The sequence below is a fragment of the Saccopteryx leptura genome, chromosome 7, assembly GCF_036850995.1.
Source record: "Saccopteryx leptura isolate mSacLep1 chromosome 7, mSacLep1_pri_phased_curated, whole genome shotgun sequence".
NCBI classification, from domain to species: domain Eukaryota; kingdom Metazoa; phylum Chordata; class Mammalia; order Chiroptera; family Emballonuridae; genus Saccopteryx; species Saccopteryx leptura.
The window spans coordinates 81,892,438-81,910,729 of record NC_089509.1 but is presented as its reverse complement, the minus strand read 5'-3'; the positions used below and the strand labels follow the sequence as shown (position 1 = coordinate 81,910,729).

The 18,292-nt window shown below is 36.8% G+C and overlaps 1 protein-coding gene across 1 annotated transcript in view; it reads left to right on the top strand.

Annotated features, from left to right (window-relative positions):
* DNAH7 (dynein axonemal heavy chain 7) overlaps positions 1 to 18,292 on the top strand; it is a 256,542-nt gene that overhangs the window by 44,248 nt on the left and 194,002 nt on the right. The window contains exons 14-19 of the mRNA XM_066345867.1: positions 680 to 807; positions 2,741 to 2,819; positions 6,100 to 6,324; positions 7,443 to 7,589; positions 9,260 to 9,945; positions 11,897 to 12,083. Of these exons, the coding sequence (XP_066201964.1) occupies positions 680 to 807; positions 2,741 to 2,819; positions 6,100 to 6,324; positions 7,443 to 7,589; positions 9,260 to 9,945; positions 11,897 to 12,083 (1,452 nt within the window). The remainder of the gene's footprint in view (positions 1 to 679; positions 808 to 2,740; positions 2,820 to 6,099; positions 6,325 to 7,442; positions 7,590 to 9,259; positions 9,946 to 11,896; positions 12,084 to 18,292) is intronic.

Below are 18,292 nucleotides of genomic sequence, written 5' to 3'. Positions count from 1 at the left end.
ACCATACAGTGAAGGTTTAGACCATTACTATCAAAAGGAAAATATATTATATGTATTGAGCCTTTTCATGTGCCGTGGTTTATGATGAGCCCTGGATATGTAGAATTAGACAAAACAGACAGTGTTCTTATGTTCATAGAGCTGAAAGTCTACTACAAACCTAACTTTTTAAGTACTTTAATTTGACCCCTCAAAAATTCCAAGAACTTTATTTTTTTTTTTAGTGTTTATAAATCTTTCGGAAAATATGGTATTTACACTAAAATATGGTTTCTCCTGTTTAATAGGAGACTGGTAAATTAAAATTTTCCTCTTTAGTCTTTTTAAATATTTTCTAACACTCTACTATGAACATTTACTTTTGTGTACAGAACAAATAGAACACTTAAACCCCACACTACTTAGCAATAACTCAATTCTCCAAAGTTTTCGTATTTATTATTGTCCTGAAATAGAATTGGCTTCCAAGATAACAAACTCTTCAAGGAGATTTACCCAGAAGATAGTTGTAAAAACAAATGAGTATTTAGAAAACCTGTCTACATTATATATATATATATATTATAACTTCAATCTTGTTAGATCACACACACACAAAATTAATATTATGAGAAAGGCAAAATTCTGAGAATCTTTTAGTTTTTCATGTTTATTAAACTTCTAATACTTAACATTGTAGACTGTTCGTTTAGGAATGTTTGAAATGCGCTGTGAGGAATTAATCAGAGCTTTGGTGAAGCGAGCAGAGATTATTTGTGGAAAACTTATAGCTAAAATGTTCCAAGATCATCAAGAATTAAATACAAGGTATTTATGTAACATTGATTATACTTTTATTTTGGAAGGATGATGTGAAATAGAATCAACTGTCATTCAGTTAAAGAAATGCATTAAAATAGTGTTGTCAGAGTGACCCAAAAGAAAAGATAATATCCAACTTATTTCTATTTGTCTTTGTTATTTGGTGATTTATTAATTTTTTTTCTCCATAAATATGCCTTTCCAATTTTTTGAATTAAGGTGGTATTAAAATGTTTTGCATTTCATTTGCATAAATCGGGTAGAAATTATCTAAGTTCAGATTTTTAAGTTTATAAAATCAATACACAAAATGGGGAAAGACAGGTAAGGGGTAAGACTGAAGAGGGGGTGTAAGGCCAGTAGGCACGGTCACCATCACAGCCGCCTGGCCCATGCAGGTTTGCATTTGATCTGGACAGACGGTAATGAAACAACAGAGCCAAGAACTGGTGGGCCATTAGCATTAATCCTAGCTTGCACTTGGTGGGCAAGAAATACACACAGTGGGAAAACACTTCCCTTTTCATTCAGGGCTCCCAAAGCCACTGACTTATCCAAGTTTCCTAGAATCAAAGGTTTCTAGCTCACCAGCCTTATTCACCTCTGTTCCTCATCTCTTTCTCTCTGCACAAACTGTACAAACTGGCTTCACCCTCAGCACTCCGCCTCTTGGCTGCTTCTCCTGGCCTTCTCCACGTGGCCTTTTTCTGCTCACCTTTCTCTGCTCTCCTACAACATGGGCTCCTCCTAGAACCCTGATGGTGAACCTTTTTATAAAAACTGCCCACTTTTGCAGTGCTGGTCAACTGGTCCTTCCCACCCACTAGTGGGCGTTCCAGCTTTCATGGTGGGCCAATCGCGGCGCTGTTTGGTTGCTCTGCTACCACCCATCATGAAAGCTTTTCATGTGTAGCTTTTCATGCTGAGTGAAATATATGATATATTTTAATTTCACAGCTATTTTCCTTGCATTTTAATTATCCTCTGAGCTAAACCAGCTCTACTTTCTCCTTTTTCTCCCAGTTATACCTCTCACCAGACTCAGTGGATGTACAGAGGACATGTCAGGACTATTATAGGAACCATTAGATATCAATGCCCTCAACTTCTTGTTCCTATATGTCTCTACTAACCTCTCTATGAACCCACTCTTAACCAGTCTTCCCAGAGAGCAAGAGTCTGTTACAGCATTCAGAGTTCTTTCTACCTGTGAGCCCAACGCCACTGTGTTCACCCCTCTGGAGCTGGCTCTACCAATCATCTCTCTGGATGAAATCTCTTCTTCACTGTGATTCTGCCTCTGAGATTTACAAACATGTTCAAAAACCTTTTCCAGCCCCCAACTTCAAGCCATTATCAGTGCGCTAGTCTACTCTCCTTCACCTCACGTCCAATCTTCTTGAAGCACTTTCTATACATTTTAGCTGGACCTCCTTAGAATCCATCACCCTTTTTTTTTTAGCCTTACATTAGGTTCATTATTTATATTGGCCACAACTTAAATCAGTAGGAAATATTTGCATATTAACAGAAGTTTCTGAGCACAGGCCCAATTTAACCATTCCCTCAGGTAACGTTAACCACGCCCTATCTTTGTACCCCTTTTTTCCCCCCTGCCATCTCAATTAAATCTCTGCTAGGGCCCTCAAAACTCTAGAATGATTGCTATGGTTCTGTCTTCCATAAAGATTGTCAACTTCTTGAGGATCATTATTTTATCTGTTTCTATATCACTTAATACTGTAGTTGGGAATACAATAGATCATTAAATGTGTATTGAATAAGTAAATAAATACAAATTTGCTTTAAATTCATTGGATGTCATATAGATGAGATAATCTTGCTTTATTTTTCATGTAATAGAACATTTAAGTAGTATATAGTATCATATTAAGGGATGAAATTAATTATGCAAGATTGCTTTTGTTTGTTATTTCAGTTTATGTGAAGAATTTGAGAAGATAGCTGAAAAAGCTCTTAGCACTCCTCCAAATACAGCAGAACTAATGGCAATGAAGGTACTGTTGATAAAGTCTTTGTAGTTGTATATGTATGAATTAATTTTTTTCTTTTTTCTCGCAACTCTTATAATTATCGACATGATAATACAATAACAAATCTCTCCAAAAGTTAAAACAAAGGCTTCAAATATATATATTTTTATATTTAGCTTTTGAATCTGCAGTTTGGAGATTTAGGCTAGGCACTCCTGGATAGTTTTTCTGGCCTCAGTTGGGTTACTCACTCAGTTGGGTCAGCTAGTTCTTAGTTGGATTAACTAGCGTAACTACAACATTTAGCAATTTGACTTGTTCTTCTTGTCTCAAACTCCAGCTAGCTCATCTGGGAATGTTTATGATGTGATAGAGGCACAAAAGCAAGCTCGATTTTACAAATGCTTTTCAAATTTCTTCTTGTGTGACATTAGCTAACATCCCATTAACCAAAGCAAGTCACGTGATCACAGAATCAGAGTGAGAGGATGCTACAGGACATAGATAGTGGGAGAGGTGACGTATTGAAGCTATTAATATAATCACCTACCAGAATATTATTGAGAGCACCATTATTAGTTATTACCATGCTTAAGGCATAAATCAGGACTATCTTGGGCAAACTGAAATAAGTGATCACCTTTAATAACTGAAACAAGTGAAATAAGTGATCACCTTTCATTTTTTTTTATCAACAAATATTTAATTCTTAAATAATATTAGTTTCTTATAAGCTATCTTTTGTTATGTTTTAAAATTTTCTGTTATAGGTCCTGGCTGGTTTACTCAGTGGTAGAACATCGGCCTGGTGTGTGGAAGTCTGAGTTTTGATTCCTGGTCAGGGCACACAGGAGAGGCGAACATTTGCTTCTCCACTCTTCCGATTATTCCTTCTCTCTATATAGCTCTCTCTTCCCCTTCACCAGCCATGGCTCCATTGGAGTGAGTTGGCCAGGCACTGAGGATGGCACCATGGCCTCACCTCAGGCACTAAAATATGGCTCCAGTTGCAATGGAGCAACAGCCCAGCTGGGCAGAGCATCACCCCCTAGTGGACATGCTGGGTGGATCCCGGTTGGCACATGCGGGAGTCTCTCTGCCTCCCCATTTGTCACTTCAGTAAAATACACACAAAAAAATTCTGCTATAGTTTGCTGAAATACATTATGTTTTAAACAAAGGATTTATGGTACTGAAAATAGTGAATGTCTTACTTTTAACACTTTTTTTGTTACTTCTGTACTTGAAGATTACCTAATGGTGAATAAATTAACATAAAACAACTAGTAGTTAATCACCATTTCATTTTATTCCCTTTTCATTTTTATAACAGTAAGCTTTTAGAGGATCTTTTTCTTTTTTAGCATTCCCAAGATGCAAAATAAAACCCTTTGATTTTTAGATTTTAGAATATTAAAGCAAACCTAGAAAAACATGAGAAAGCATTCAAACCTTTGTTTAGGCAGAAAATTGCAAAAGGAGTTCAAATGATAATGCATATTTTAAATTATTCACGTAAACAAAGGTTAAAGTCATTACAGATCAGCCTCTAACTAAAAGAGTTCTGGTTTTTTAAAGTATTTATGTTGGACTAAAGTTCTTAGTGTGTGAATTTATGTGAATGTGTGTGTATAATACTCACATATGCCTATAGTCTCTTTTAGAATATTTGTATATTTTAGATTAGTTATTGTAAGACATCAATGATGCTTTGATTCTGGGTAAGTATAAACATAATTGGAGGGTCTCATAACTTTGAATTACTTTGGGAAAATGAATATTGACTATGAAGAGTATCATTAATTTACTGTCCTAGCCATTACTGGGGATATTTAGGAATTTAAGCTAATTTCATGTGAATTTCTATTGTTCATAGCAACCTTTAACAGAATTAGCAATTGGGATACATTAACTGTTACATAAAAGATTTCTGTACCTTAAAACGATTTATTGCTGCAAAGGCAAAATAGCTTCTCAATTTATTCAATACAGAAATCAATCATTTATTATCTGAAAAAAGAAATAGAAACCCAGCTGTTTGACTACACAGAAAGCTGATTAACCAAATTACAAAAATACTATATTTTCAGTTAGACATTTTGTCACTTGTGGAAGCAGCCATGGTTTGCATCTTATTTGTTTGGAATTGCAACATAAAAACATTTAGTCTAATTTAGATGATATATTAATGAAAGATTTCTAGGCCATGTCACTTATTTTTTTATTTTAATTACAAAAGTAAAAATTTAAACAATATGGGATTGTACAAAGTGAAATGTGAAAGTTCCTCATTTTCCATAATTCCTCTCTAAATTTAAGGTAATGATTATAGTTTAATGTGAATTCTGCTCTTTGCAAACATATATGCCATGTTTTATATGTATATATATATTAGAGAGAGAAATGAAGAAAGGTGGAAAGGTGGAGATTAGAGTTTAAACATCAAAAAAGCGGAAGCATTGACTTCATAGACAGTGAGGTGGGGTATAAGAGGGAAGGTGACCATGGGTAGTTACAAATAATGGCCAGTTTTCTCATTCTTCAGTGGGGTAGCAGGCTTCCTTTGGCATTTAGATTTTTAAGATATGTAACTGTAATTTTTATTGAAATTGCACTGATTTTATAGCCTTATTGCGGGAAAAATTTACATCATTACACCATTACATCTCAACATATATTTCTATATTTATTCAGAACTTTAAAAATGTCTTTTAATAAAATATTATAGTTTTCCTCATCTATATTATTTATCCCATTTTTTTGTTAAATTTTCATAGTTTTTTTTTTTTTTTTAGGTTTCTAACTGAGAAAAGTGTTGCAACACTATTGTCTATTGCAAGTTTGCAATTTCACATTTGTTGAGTGGTTGTTTGACTAATAGTTGTCTCTCTCAACTAGACTATTACCTCTCTGAGGTCAAAGCAGGTCTGTTTATTGTCACACTGAATTGCCAGCACCTGGCCCAATGTCAGACACATAATAGGTACCCAAAAAATGCTAGTCTGAAAGAATAAGCATCACTCAGATAGCATCTGCTTCATTTTTCCCAGAAACGTACAGCATTCTCTTCTGGTTTTCCAGTATTTCTTATGTATTGTTTAGTATGTTCTATTTCTCCTCTGCTATTTTAGTTAGAGGTATTTGGGATTGATGAGACTAAACTATACTGCAGTCCCCTATCTTGAACCAAAAGTTTGCAGTACTATAAAAAGTCTGTACATATTTATGCAGTGTATTTCTTCAGGCTATTTTTTGACATGAGCTGTTCATTAAAATGCCATCTGTAACTTTTGTTTCCCCTCAGGCTTATATTCAGAAAGTAGAGACAACTGATATGATTGAACTGGGACAGAGGTTGGTGGATTCTAAAAACTGTCTCGCCTTCCTTATTGAGTGTGCCAACTTCTCTCCGGCGGACATTAGGCTCAATAATAATGTTTTCCAGTGGTATGGAAGAATGGAAGAAATTTTTGATGAACACCGGAATATCATTAAAGAGAAAACAGAACAATATCAAGAAGGTCTTAAGGTTGGCATCATAGATATTTTAAATTATTTTTATTTTCTGGAAATGTTTAAATTTTTACTTCTTATGTAGCATTGTAACTCAGTCATCTCATAGGTTACACATTTTAGCTTTCTCGTACTCTTGTTTTTACTAGGAGATAGTATGCACACTAGATTGATGTAGTGTCATTACTTTTTTCAAGGGAGAAAACATTTGACTATACTGCCTACATTATCTTTAATAAAAATAATTTTTATCATATACACTTCATAGTGAGTGTTCTTTTATGCTATTTTATTTTTACCATTTAATGTCAAAGCTCCCTTGATGAAGTGTGCCTTCCACCCTATAATTGCCCAAACGTGCCTAAGTACTATGCCTGGAATCATCATTCTTAACATTTCATTACTCTAACTTTTATTTGTCCGACATAAAAGATGGTTTGTCATTTCCCCCTGTCCAGCCTCATCTCCTGTCTGTTCCCACTCCTTGTCTTTGACTGTTCAGTACAAGGGTTCCTCAGGTTATGATAGTTTCGTTCCTACAACAATGACGTAACCTGAATTTTGGTGTGAGTCGAAACACCCCCCCAAATTAAGTCACTTACCTACCCTACCACAGTTTAAGAGCCATGATAAGTGTTGAAAAGTCACCAAACAAATCAACACAAATGGAACACATACACTTTTAACAGTCCAAAATGGTGTAGGTAAGTGTACTGTGGGTCCCAGTTCCCTCACTCGTGTGTCACTTTACTGCATATTCTTCCTCCACGTGCAGCCAAACTAGTTCACCCACATCGTCTGTAAGTACGATGTTAACGGTGTAAGCTGAAACACTCATGTCTCAATTTTACTAAGTTTTTATAGTCCCTGGCTGGTTGGCTCAGTGGTAGATTGTTGGCTTGGTGTGTGCAAGTCCCAGGTTCGATCTCTTGTCAGGGCACACGGGAGAAGCAACCATCTGCAGCAGCCCCAGATGGGCAGAGCATCGCCCCCTCGTGGGCCTGCTGGGTGGGTCCCGGTTGGAACCTGTGTGGAAGTCTGTCTCTCTGTCTCCTCTCCTCTCACTAAAATAAAAAATATAGTAAAAAAGAAACTTTCGAAATGTAACAACAAATATTGTTTTTATTATATCAGTTACGCTGTGAACGGTTTATGGAGGAATTAGAGAGTTATGCTAAGCAGTCAGAAGAATTTTACGCATTTGGAGATCTTCAGGATATACATCGATACCTGAAAAAGGCTCAAATACTGAACGGAAAGTTGGACCTAGCGGCAGACAAGGTATTGTTTAAATTTTTAAGAGGATGAATTAGTTAGAAAGAAAGAGCATTGAATTTGCATTATGTATTCATTTTTAAGAAATATATTCAAATAAAAGAAATTTACTACATTTAATTAGATTACAGTATAAATGGAACAAACACTGTACAGACATTCTATTTCTTCAAGAAGTAACATTACTTCAAGAAGTGACATTGCTGTTTTCTACTGGTAGTGATAACATTTCAATGGTTTTTGTCCTTTATTTGAAAGAATGAGTTCTATCTCCATCTGTTTCTTAATTTTTATTTTGTGTCATTTACACATTTGCATCATGTGATGGCACCTGGTTACTGTTTAGTTTCTCATCTTCATAGAAACCAGCATGGATTTGGTAACTGTTTTTAAATTAAGCCCATTATTTTCTCCCATCAAGCTACTTTGTTCACAATATTGCCATTTCCGAAATTGCTCTCTCATTAGAAAACACTGGAGGGGGGGAAAGCCATATTCTTTACCATATAAGATGTTCGACATTTTCAGTTGTGTTTTTTTATAAAAAGGGGATATATGAAAACAGACCATATTTGAAACTCTACCATTTTTCTTTCATTGAAAGATGTATTTTATCAGATCAGGTGCTTAGTTTATAGTAATCAAAAATATGTAAACACATGTTGAGAAATAAGAAATAAACTATAGAGTTTTTATAACTGATGCCAGTGAAATTTTAAATAAATGGCATAATTTATATATTGATCTCACACATTTTAATTTGATAGATTTCTCTGGTAAACCATCCAGATCCTCTTATAGTTCACAACTGAAAAGAAATTACTGCTTTCTTTGCCTCTTCTTATACTATTTATTTTCAAGACCCAGCTCCAGTTCTATCTTCTCTATAGAAGCACCTGTGACCAAATTATTTTAGCATGTTCTTTCATCTCAGAGTGATAGCAGTTTTTGTCTATACTGTTCATTTCAATATGAAGCAGCTGTTGCTCTAAGATGGCTCTTCTATTGCTTATATTGTTATTGAATAATCGCTATTTAACTTTCAAGTACTTATGTCCTATCTCCTCGGTTGAATTACTAACTCCTTGGAGTTGATACTTTGTAATATAATACTTTTACAGTTTTTTCTATAGTACCTAACATGTACTGTGTATGTTAAAAATACTTAAGGTTCCTGTTAATTAACGAATGAAGCTATATCCTCAGTATATTTGGATGGGCAAAGGCTTCTTTATAAATGTAACTTTATTTTACTATGCTAAGAACCAGCCATTGCTTTCAGGAAAGTGTAATAAAAAAGAAAGAGGAAAAAGAGACTCCTCAGTTTTTCTAGATTAGGTCTAATAAAGTTTAAACATTATTCTTTTTTTTTTTAATTTATTTATTCATTTTATAGAGGAGAGGGAGAGACAGAGAGAGAGAAGGGGGGGAGGAGCTGGAAGCATCAACTCCCATATGTGCCTTGACCAGGCAAGCCCAGGGTTTCGAACTGGCGACCTCAGCATTTCCAGGTTGACTCTTTATCCACTGCGCCACCACAGGTCAGGCAGGTCTAATAAAGTTTAACCTTAGGGCTTAGTGAGGTTTTTGGGGTCACATTTGATATAAATATTTTTTAAAACAGTTTAGAATATCATTCACTTTCAGATTAATAAATTTAATACCTGTTCTTTCAGATTGAGCAGTTTAATGCAGAAGAGGAGGCATTTGGTTGGTTACCATCAATATATCCTCAACGCAAAAAAATCCAAGATGCTTTGAACCCCTATCTTCGTCTCTATGAAACCGCTGTCGAATTTAACAGTAAATATAAAGGATGGACAGAAGGACCGTATCACAAGGTGAATCCAGACCAAGTAGAAACAGATGTTGGAAATTACTGGAGAGGACTCTACAAGCTGGAGAAGACCTTTCATGATTCTCCAAATGCATTAGAAATGACAAAAAAAGTAAGAGGAAAGATAGAAGAGTTCAAGCAGCACATTCCTCTCATTCAAGTGATCTGTAATCCTGGTTTGCGCCCCAGGCACTGGGAGGCCATGTCCAACATTGTTGGTTACCCTCTGCAGCCGGCAGCTGACTCCTCTGTCTCCCCTTTCTTAGACATGCACCTGGAACCATATTTAGAGAAATTTGAAGGTATTAGTGAAGCAGCTAGCAAAGAATATTCTCTCGAAAAGGCCTTAGAGAAGATGATCGCTGAGTGGGACACAATGGAATTTGTCATTCTCTCTTATAGAGAATCTGGGACATTTATTTTGTCATCAGTTGATGAAATTCAGATGTTGTTGGATGACCACATCATCAAGACACAAACAATGCGAGGATCTCCTTTCATTAAGCCTTATGAAAAACAAATGAGGTAAAGTGATATTTATATGACAATGTTTATACTATGTTACCAAAATCAACGCTTGTTTTGTTAACAAAATCATGACTTGTATGTAATGTAGAGTTGTTTTTGAAATTGATTCTGCATTTCATACTTAATACTTTAAATAGTTCATTGTAAGGAATGATAACCTTTATTGCTTTTGGGAGAGAATTAATCTTTTAGGCTGTCTTCTACATTCATAACAAAGGTAGTGGACAATAAGCCTCCAGAAATCCATTTTTATTGCCTACAATCTGATCTTACATACTTGACTCTCAAAAATAATTTCATGTCTGTGAACATAGTTTATGGAACCCATAAACTATAAAACTGAAATTAATATCATTTTTCAAATATACTAATTAGTTTATTGTAAATAATCCCTAAAAGTCTACTATAATTTCCACTCATATGCATGAAGGATTACTAAATCAGTACAAAAGAATAAAACTGTGAGTTTAATCTGGTATAATAGGCATTTGACTGACCCAGCCGATTACATTAATCTCTTATCCCCTCTGTCAATATTTTCAATTTTTATAATTTGTCAGAAGAAGTTTATATGTTACCTCAAAAAGAGAGTAAATCCAAATCAGACTACCATCTTTAATATTAATTTGCTTGACAAGTAAAGCTAACTACTTGGTAGTTTTGGCCTTAGGTTATGGATATGTTATCCTAAACTGAGCATACTCTCTGCCTCCTATCTGGCTTCCTCCAGCGTGCTCATCAACACTAAATTTTGAAACACTCTGAAAGTAGTCTACATAGAGTCTATTTTTAAGGACTGTGCATGGGATCATTAGCCAGTGGGAAATTTTTCTGCATCAGTCATGGGTTAGATGGAGAAAGAAGGAACAGCACCAGAGGAAAGCAGAGGCATTCATTTCTTCCTTCTGAAAAGAAGTTAAACATATTCATTGATAACCATTGAAAGGAAAGTGTTAGAGAGCCACTTGAAAATGCCTGGTGATTTTTAAACTCCTATTTATATTTCCTGGTTTTAACAATCTAAAATTACAGACCACCACTTAAAGCTGATGTGGAATGTGTTACCGTACACATAAAGCTGTCTGATTTCTAAGTTCTGTTGCCATTAACAAAACAGTTTTCTAGCACAATGGTTATAGCTGCCTGGGTCCAAATCTGGCTCTGTCGCTTACTAGCTTGGTGAACTTGAATATGGTACTTACTTCCATGTGCCTTAGTCTCTCCATTGGTATATCTGTGAAGACAGAGCAAATACACAGCGAGACTTTAGAAATGTGATTGTAAAACTGTTAGTTTATGGTATAATAATAATAATAATATTTATTCTGGAAGAAATCAGGTTACTATTTTTGTTCTCCATATTTAGAAATGAACTGATAACCTTTTATAAATTCTAAAGTGCTTTCTTCTCATGAATGTCAACACAAAAGTACTTAGGATTATATAGACTTTTTAAAAATACTAGTTACATGTTATGAATTGAAATATTTTATTCTGAAAATAAAGCCTTGATGGGCCCAAATATTTTATAAAAAGAAAATGTTAAAAGAAATGAATCTTGGATAGAATTACCTTTCCTAGGGAGTTCAGAATGCCCTTCACTGAGAATACCAGTACTGTCTCCAAAATCTCACTTCTCAATTTGTACCCTCTAGCCATGGAATTGGACTGCTGAAAGGCTTATTGTTATGACATATACAGAAACTAGCCCATTTGTAGATAAGTGTATCTTAACATGTATCTATATAAGCACCAGTGTTGATGCTATTATTTTAAAACAAATTTTGTGGAACAAATCTAGAGATTTATCTTGAATGAAGACAAATGAATGGAAAGTAGAATAACAACATTTCATACAAGATTAACAGTCCAGTCATGGTTTGAGTTTAGTCATCTGGAACATGGCGTGGTCTGCTGTTGATAAGAGCGTCTGTGTTTTGCTTCTCAGAGAATGGGAGGGCAAGCTCTTGCTGCTGCAGGAGATTCTGGATGAGTGGCTCAAGGTCCAAGCCACGTGGCTGTACTTGGAACCAATTTTCAGTTCTCCAGACATTCTGTCTCAAATGCCCGAGGAAGGCAGACGATTTACAACTGTGGATAAGACATGGAGAGATATAATGAAAAGTGTCCAACAAGTAGGTAAAAATCTCTGAGAATGTGAATATTTGGTTGAAATGATATCATTTTTGTTTTTTTAAACAATTCATAAAAGCTATTGTTTTTTCCCCATACAAATTCCATTTTCAGATATTATTTTAAACTCACAGGAACAAGGAATACCAAAAGCAAAATACAGATCTTGTCCTGATTACTTCTTGAGGTCCAAATTGAATTTGCACTATTTAATGACATTTGGTCCAGTTGTGTTCTCACTGTGTGCTCCGATGGGAAGACCTTGCACTGAGCGCTCACTGCCCCGCCTATTCTATGACCCTTTGTGACAGGCTGCACCAGCCCTGACAGACAGGCGCTGTGTTGGAAACATGTCAGCATGCCAGTCACTCAATCAACAACTTTCTCTGTAAGGACCTAGAAAAAAGAAGAGTTGCAAAGATAAATAAAGAGTCCCACATACACATGCAAAATGCAATCAATTAATTAACACACAAATACTGTACAGGAGAACTTACCATCTTTTTTCTTTTTTTGAATTGAATTTATTGGGGTGACATTAATTAATAAAATTATAAAGGTTAACTAGTCGAGGAGATAAGAATGGTTTTGTTGATTTGCTTTTTTGACCAAAAGCTGGTTTCTATTATGGTTTACTTAAATGAAGTTGTAATGCCAGGAAATCCTGGATGTGATTTAAATAAATCAGAGATTAGTTTATATATGTTTCTACAAAATATCCTTGCACCATACAGAAGTGGCAATGATAGTTCCAGTTAGGGGTGGCCTAAAGGGCAGTAGCAGGTGATCCTTCTACTGACCATACATTCAGTGAATATATTATTATTATTATTATTATTATTACTATTTTTTTTTCTTTACAGAGACAGAGAGAGTCAGAGAGAGGGATAGATAGGGACAGACAGACAGGAACGGAGAGATGAGAAGCATCAATCATTAGTTTTTTTCGTTGTGCATTGCAACACCTTAGTTGTTCATTGATTGCTTTCTCATATGTGCCTTGACTGCGGGCCTTCAGCAGACCGAGTAACTCCTTGCTTGAGCCAGTGACCTTGGGCTCAAGCTGGTGAGCTTTTTTTTTTTTTTTTTTTCTCAAACCAGTTGAGCCTGTGCTCAAGCTGGCGACCTTGGGGTCTCAAACCTGGGTCTTCCGCATCCCAGTCCAACGCTCTATCCACTGCGCCACCGCCTGGTCAGGCTATTATTATTATTTTTTAATCTGGCTCAGAAAAGGAGATGGTCAGAAGTGTGGATTGCATTGGTCATGGTCAGTAACAGACAGTTTGGCTGCATGATCAAGGACTTAGAAGAAACAAGATTAAAAGTTTGGTAACAAAGAGGTCTGGGGAAGAGCTATAAGGGAATCACAGAATAGACTCAAGTATGAATATATTTGTGCTCTATGTAAATATTTAATAAAAGACAGCACTGCAAAGGGAGGCACTTAATTATATAGTTGACCAGTTGATCTATTCTGTGAATGTCACCCAGCATATGCCAGTGCATGCACAGTGAGCTATGAAAAATCATATTGATAATATGAAAAGAATAATGAATAATAATATTGTCCTAATTGGGGAACTTTTGAGAGTTAAAGCAATAAGTAAGCTCTTTAAGTGAGCATAAACCAGAACTCTCTTCATTAGACTTGGATATATGATCACTGTAGCTATAAACAAAGAAGTCATGATGGCAGAGATGGAAATTATGGAAAAACTTGTCATCATGGGCTACCCCTTACAACACTGCCAAGTACCCAGGCTGCCAACAGCAGAAACTAACATATTAATGCTTCTGATGCGGTACCACCCAAAGGGACCAGGCAACCATTTAGAAAGAATTAAATGCTTTGGAACTCTTTCAGCATAGAAGGGGACAGTGATTTGTCTGTACCAGATGGAGTTTTCATTTTTCATCCCCAAGCTTCTGTCAACACTGTCATTCATTGACTTACTGAATGACTTATTGTCACAGTTTCCACACAACATTGCTTCTGCTAAGGAACTCACATTACAAGGGAAATGAGGCAATTGACTGACATTCATGAGATTTACAGGTCTTAATGTGAGCATTGACCTTATAAAATGTGGAATGTCTCATGTTGAAGACTCAGTGCTGTACCAATGAGAAGACAATAGTTTGTAAGTTTAGGGTGCAGTCCTAGAGGATACATAGTATATGTTCTCAACCAGATCCAAATATATGACTTATTCCATAGGCAGTGTACATGAGCCTAGGAACTCAGGAGTGAAAATAAAAATGACACCTGTTACCAGTTCACCCAATAAGCCACTCATAATTTTGTTTTTCAACTTTTCATTTTTTTATAAGTTTTATTTATTCATTTTAGAGAGGAGAGAGAGAGACAGAAGGAGCAGGAAGCATCAACTCCCATATGTGCCTTGGCCAGGCAAGCCCAGGGTCTCGAACCGGCAACCTCAGTGTTCTAGGTTGACGCTTTATCCACTGCACCACCACAGGCCAGGCCAACTTTTCATTTATTTGAGTTAAAATATCTTAGTGTCCAGGGGAGAAATGCTTCTGTATGGGGACCTGTATCAGTAGTTTCATCAAACAGGAGGTTCTTGATCTGCTCACCCTTCCCTTTACCTCTCTGTCCTTACAACTTTCCACCTGGCTACCTTACTCTATTCTAGCCACACTGGCTTCTTTTTTGTGTGTTTTTAAGGACTCATACCAAACACACTCTGTCTTAGGGCCTTTGTACTTACTGGAGCCTTTTCCTAAAATGTTATCTCTGCAAATATCTGCAGAGCTAATTAATATCTTTACTTCCTTGAAGTCTTTTCTTAAATATTATCTTTATAAAGAGTCTTACATTGGAATATGCTACTTAAAACTGAAATCTGCCTTTGCCTTTCCTGGTACTCCTAATCTTCTTTTTTCTTATTTGTACCATCCATGACCTTCTAACTTACTATATGATTTAGGAAATATTATGTTTATTATTTATTGTCTGTCTCCTCATAGAGGCTGGGACCTTAGTCTGTTTTGTTCACTGTTGTGGTCCAAGTACTAAGAACAGTGCTTGCATGAAGCAGGCCCTTGATAAATATATATTTGTTGCATGAGTGAATGAATGATTAAATTGAGATGGATCCTCATGCAACAAATATTTATCAAGGGAGATTTTTTCATCGATCTTGTTTACCTTTTCAAAGAACCAGTTTCTGGTTTCATTGATCCTCTGTATTGTTTCTTTAGCCTCTATGTCATTTATTTCCGCTCTGATCTTTATTATTTCCTTCCTTCTACTACCTCTGGGCTTTACTTGCTGTTCTTTTTCTAGTTCCTTCAGATGCAGGTTCAAGTTGTTTATTTGAGCTTTTTCTAGCTTCTTAAGTTATGCCTGTAATGCTATGAACTTCCCTCTCAGGACTGCTTTTGCTGTGTCCCATAAATTTTGAGTTAATGTATGCTCATTATCATTCATTTCTAGGAATATTTTAATTTCTTCTTTGATCTCATTGTTAACCCATTCGTTATTTAATAACATGCTATTTAGTTTCCAAATGTTTGAGTATTTTTCAGTTTTTCTGTTGTGGTTGATTCCTAGTTTCATGCCATTGTGATCAGAGAAAATGCTTGATATGATTTCAATCTTCTTAAATTTATTGAGACCGCTTTTGTGCCCTAACATGTGGTCTATCCTAGAGAATGTACCGTGAGCACTTGAAAAGAATGTACATTTTGCTGCTTTAGGGTGAAAGATTCTGAAGATGTCTATTAAATTGAGTTGATCTAGTGTGTCCTTTAAGTCTGCTGATTCTTTGTTAATTTTCTTTCTTGAGGATCAATCTAGTGATGTTAGTGAGGTATTGAAATCCCCTACTATTGCTGTTGATCTCGCCCTTTATATCCATCAAAGTCTGATTATATTTTCCTGTTGGATTGCTCCCTTTATCATTATGTAGTGACCTTCTTTATCTCTTACTATAGTCTTTGTTTTAAAGTCCATTTTGTCTAATATAAGTATTTCTACCTCAGCTTTTTTTCCATTTCCATTTGCATGAAATATTTTATTCCATTCTTTTACCTTCAGTCTATATGCATCTTTTGTTTTAAGGTGTGTCTCTTGTAGACAGCATATGTATGGATCCTGTTTTCTTATCCATGCAGCTACCCTATGTCTTTTGATTGGATCACTTAATCCATTTACATTTAAGGTTATTATTGATATGTAGTTGTTTATTGCCATTTTATTCTTTAAAGCTGTATTCCTCTTTTGCTATATTCTTTTTCTGCTTTGATCTGTTTACACCATGCCCCTTACTATTTCTTGTAGCATTGGTTTGGTTATAGTGAATTCCTTGAGTTTTTGTTTTTTGTGTTTTTTTTGTCTGGGAAGCTTTTTATTTCTCCTTCAATTTTAAATGATAGCCTTGCTGGATAAAGTAGTCTTGGTTGTAGGTTCTTGTTCTGCATTACTTTGAATATTTCTTGCCATTCCCTTCTGGCCTCAACTGTTTCTGTTGAAAAGTCAGATGTCATCCTTATGGGGGCTCCTTTGTAAGTGATAACCTTTTTTCTCTAGCAGCTTTTAATATTTTCTCTTTATCACTTAGCTTTGGTATTTTAATTATTATGTGTCTTGGTGTAGATTTTTTTGGGTTTCTCTTTAATGGAGTTCTCTGTGCGTCTTGAACTTGTGAGACATTTTCCTGCATTAATTTAGGGAATTTTCAGCTCTGATATGGTTGAACAAAGTCTCTATCCCTTGTTCTTTCTCTTCTTCTTCAGAAACTCCTATGATACGGATGTTATTTCTCTTCATGTTGTCACAGAGCTCTCTTAAGAGTTTCCTTAGACTTTTTGAGTCTCTTTTCTTTTTACTGCTCTGCTTCTGTGCCTTCATTTATCTTGTCCTCTAACTCACTGATTTGATCCTCAGCTTCATCCATTCTGCTTTTAATTCCTTTCATTGTGTTCTTCATTTCAGATAATGTATTTGTCATTTCTGACTCTTTTTTTATTATTTCAATGTTCTTTTTTATATTTGCTATCTCTTTATTTAGGTGTTCATAATGACCATCTATTGTTGTTCTAAGATCTTTGAGCTTCCTAACAATCGTTATTTTAAACTCTGCACCCAGTAATTTGGTTATATCTCACTCATTCAGGTTTTTTTCTGGGAATTTCTCTTGGTTCATTTGGGTTGCATTTCTCTGCCTTCCCATTTTGTCTGTGTATAAGAAGGGTATGGCCACTGGAGTCCAATGGATGTGGCCTCTGTGAGCCCTAGGTGTAGTCTGTCTGTAGGCCCGCCTCCCCCTCTGCTGCTGCTGCCTAGAGCATTGGGGTATGGGCGTTGCCAATGCCAGCCCACTGGGGCTGTCGCTGCGGTTTCGGCCTCTCCTCCACGGGAGGAACTGTGATCATGTGCCTGGGGCTACAAGCCTCGGTGGCCTCGGCCTTTGCCCCATCCTCGCACCTTTGCTCAGCTGCGGGTCTCCACTTGTTTCCGGGTTTTCACCCCGCTCCCACCAGAGGAACCTGCAAGCCTTGGCTCTGCTGGCCGGGCAGGGCTGCACATCCCCACTCAGTCGCTGGTCTCCGCCTCTTCTGGGCTTTTGCCCCAACCCTGCCGGAGGAGCTAGCTGGTGCATCCTGCTGTAAGCCTTGGTTCCGCAGGCTGGGTGAGGCTGTGTGCCCGGGCGCCCTTGCTCAGCCAGGGTTGCAGGTGGCCCGCAGCTGGGCCTGACTTTTTCCATGTTTCTCCTGCGCCCCCTCTGGGCAAGACTGAGTTCACACCTGGGCCTGAGTCGTGTCCGGCCAGTTTCTGCCCTTGCCAAGGGAACCGCATTTCTGTGTCCCACTGCCGCTCGCCCTTGGGTGAGCCCTCAGCCGTGTGGGTGGGGGCACTGTCGCTCAGATCCTAACACTCAGCACTGTAATCCCGAAAGCTCCCTCCTTCTAAGCAACTCTGCTCTGAGTACCAGGGGAGAGCTTGTTTGGCTGGTGTCCTGCTTCCCTTTGCTGGTATTGCTGTTTCTAGGGGAAATACTCATTTCAGATTTGGGGAGTGACTCAGCCCAGGGGTTAGGGTGGCTGTCCCTCAAAATATTTCTCCCTGTACCTCCTAGATTACATTCTCTTCCCACTGCTCCGGTCCTCTCCTCTCTCCTGTCTCCTGGAGCCCTGGGTGAGTGGTTGTGAGAGAGGTTTTCTGCACAGTCCCTTTAAGAAGAAT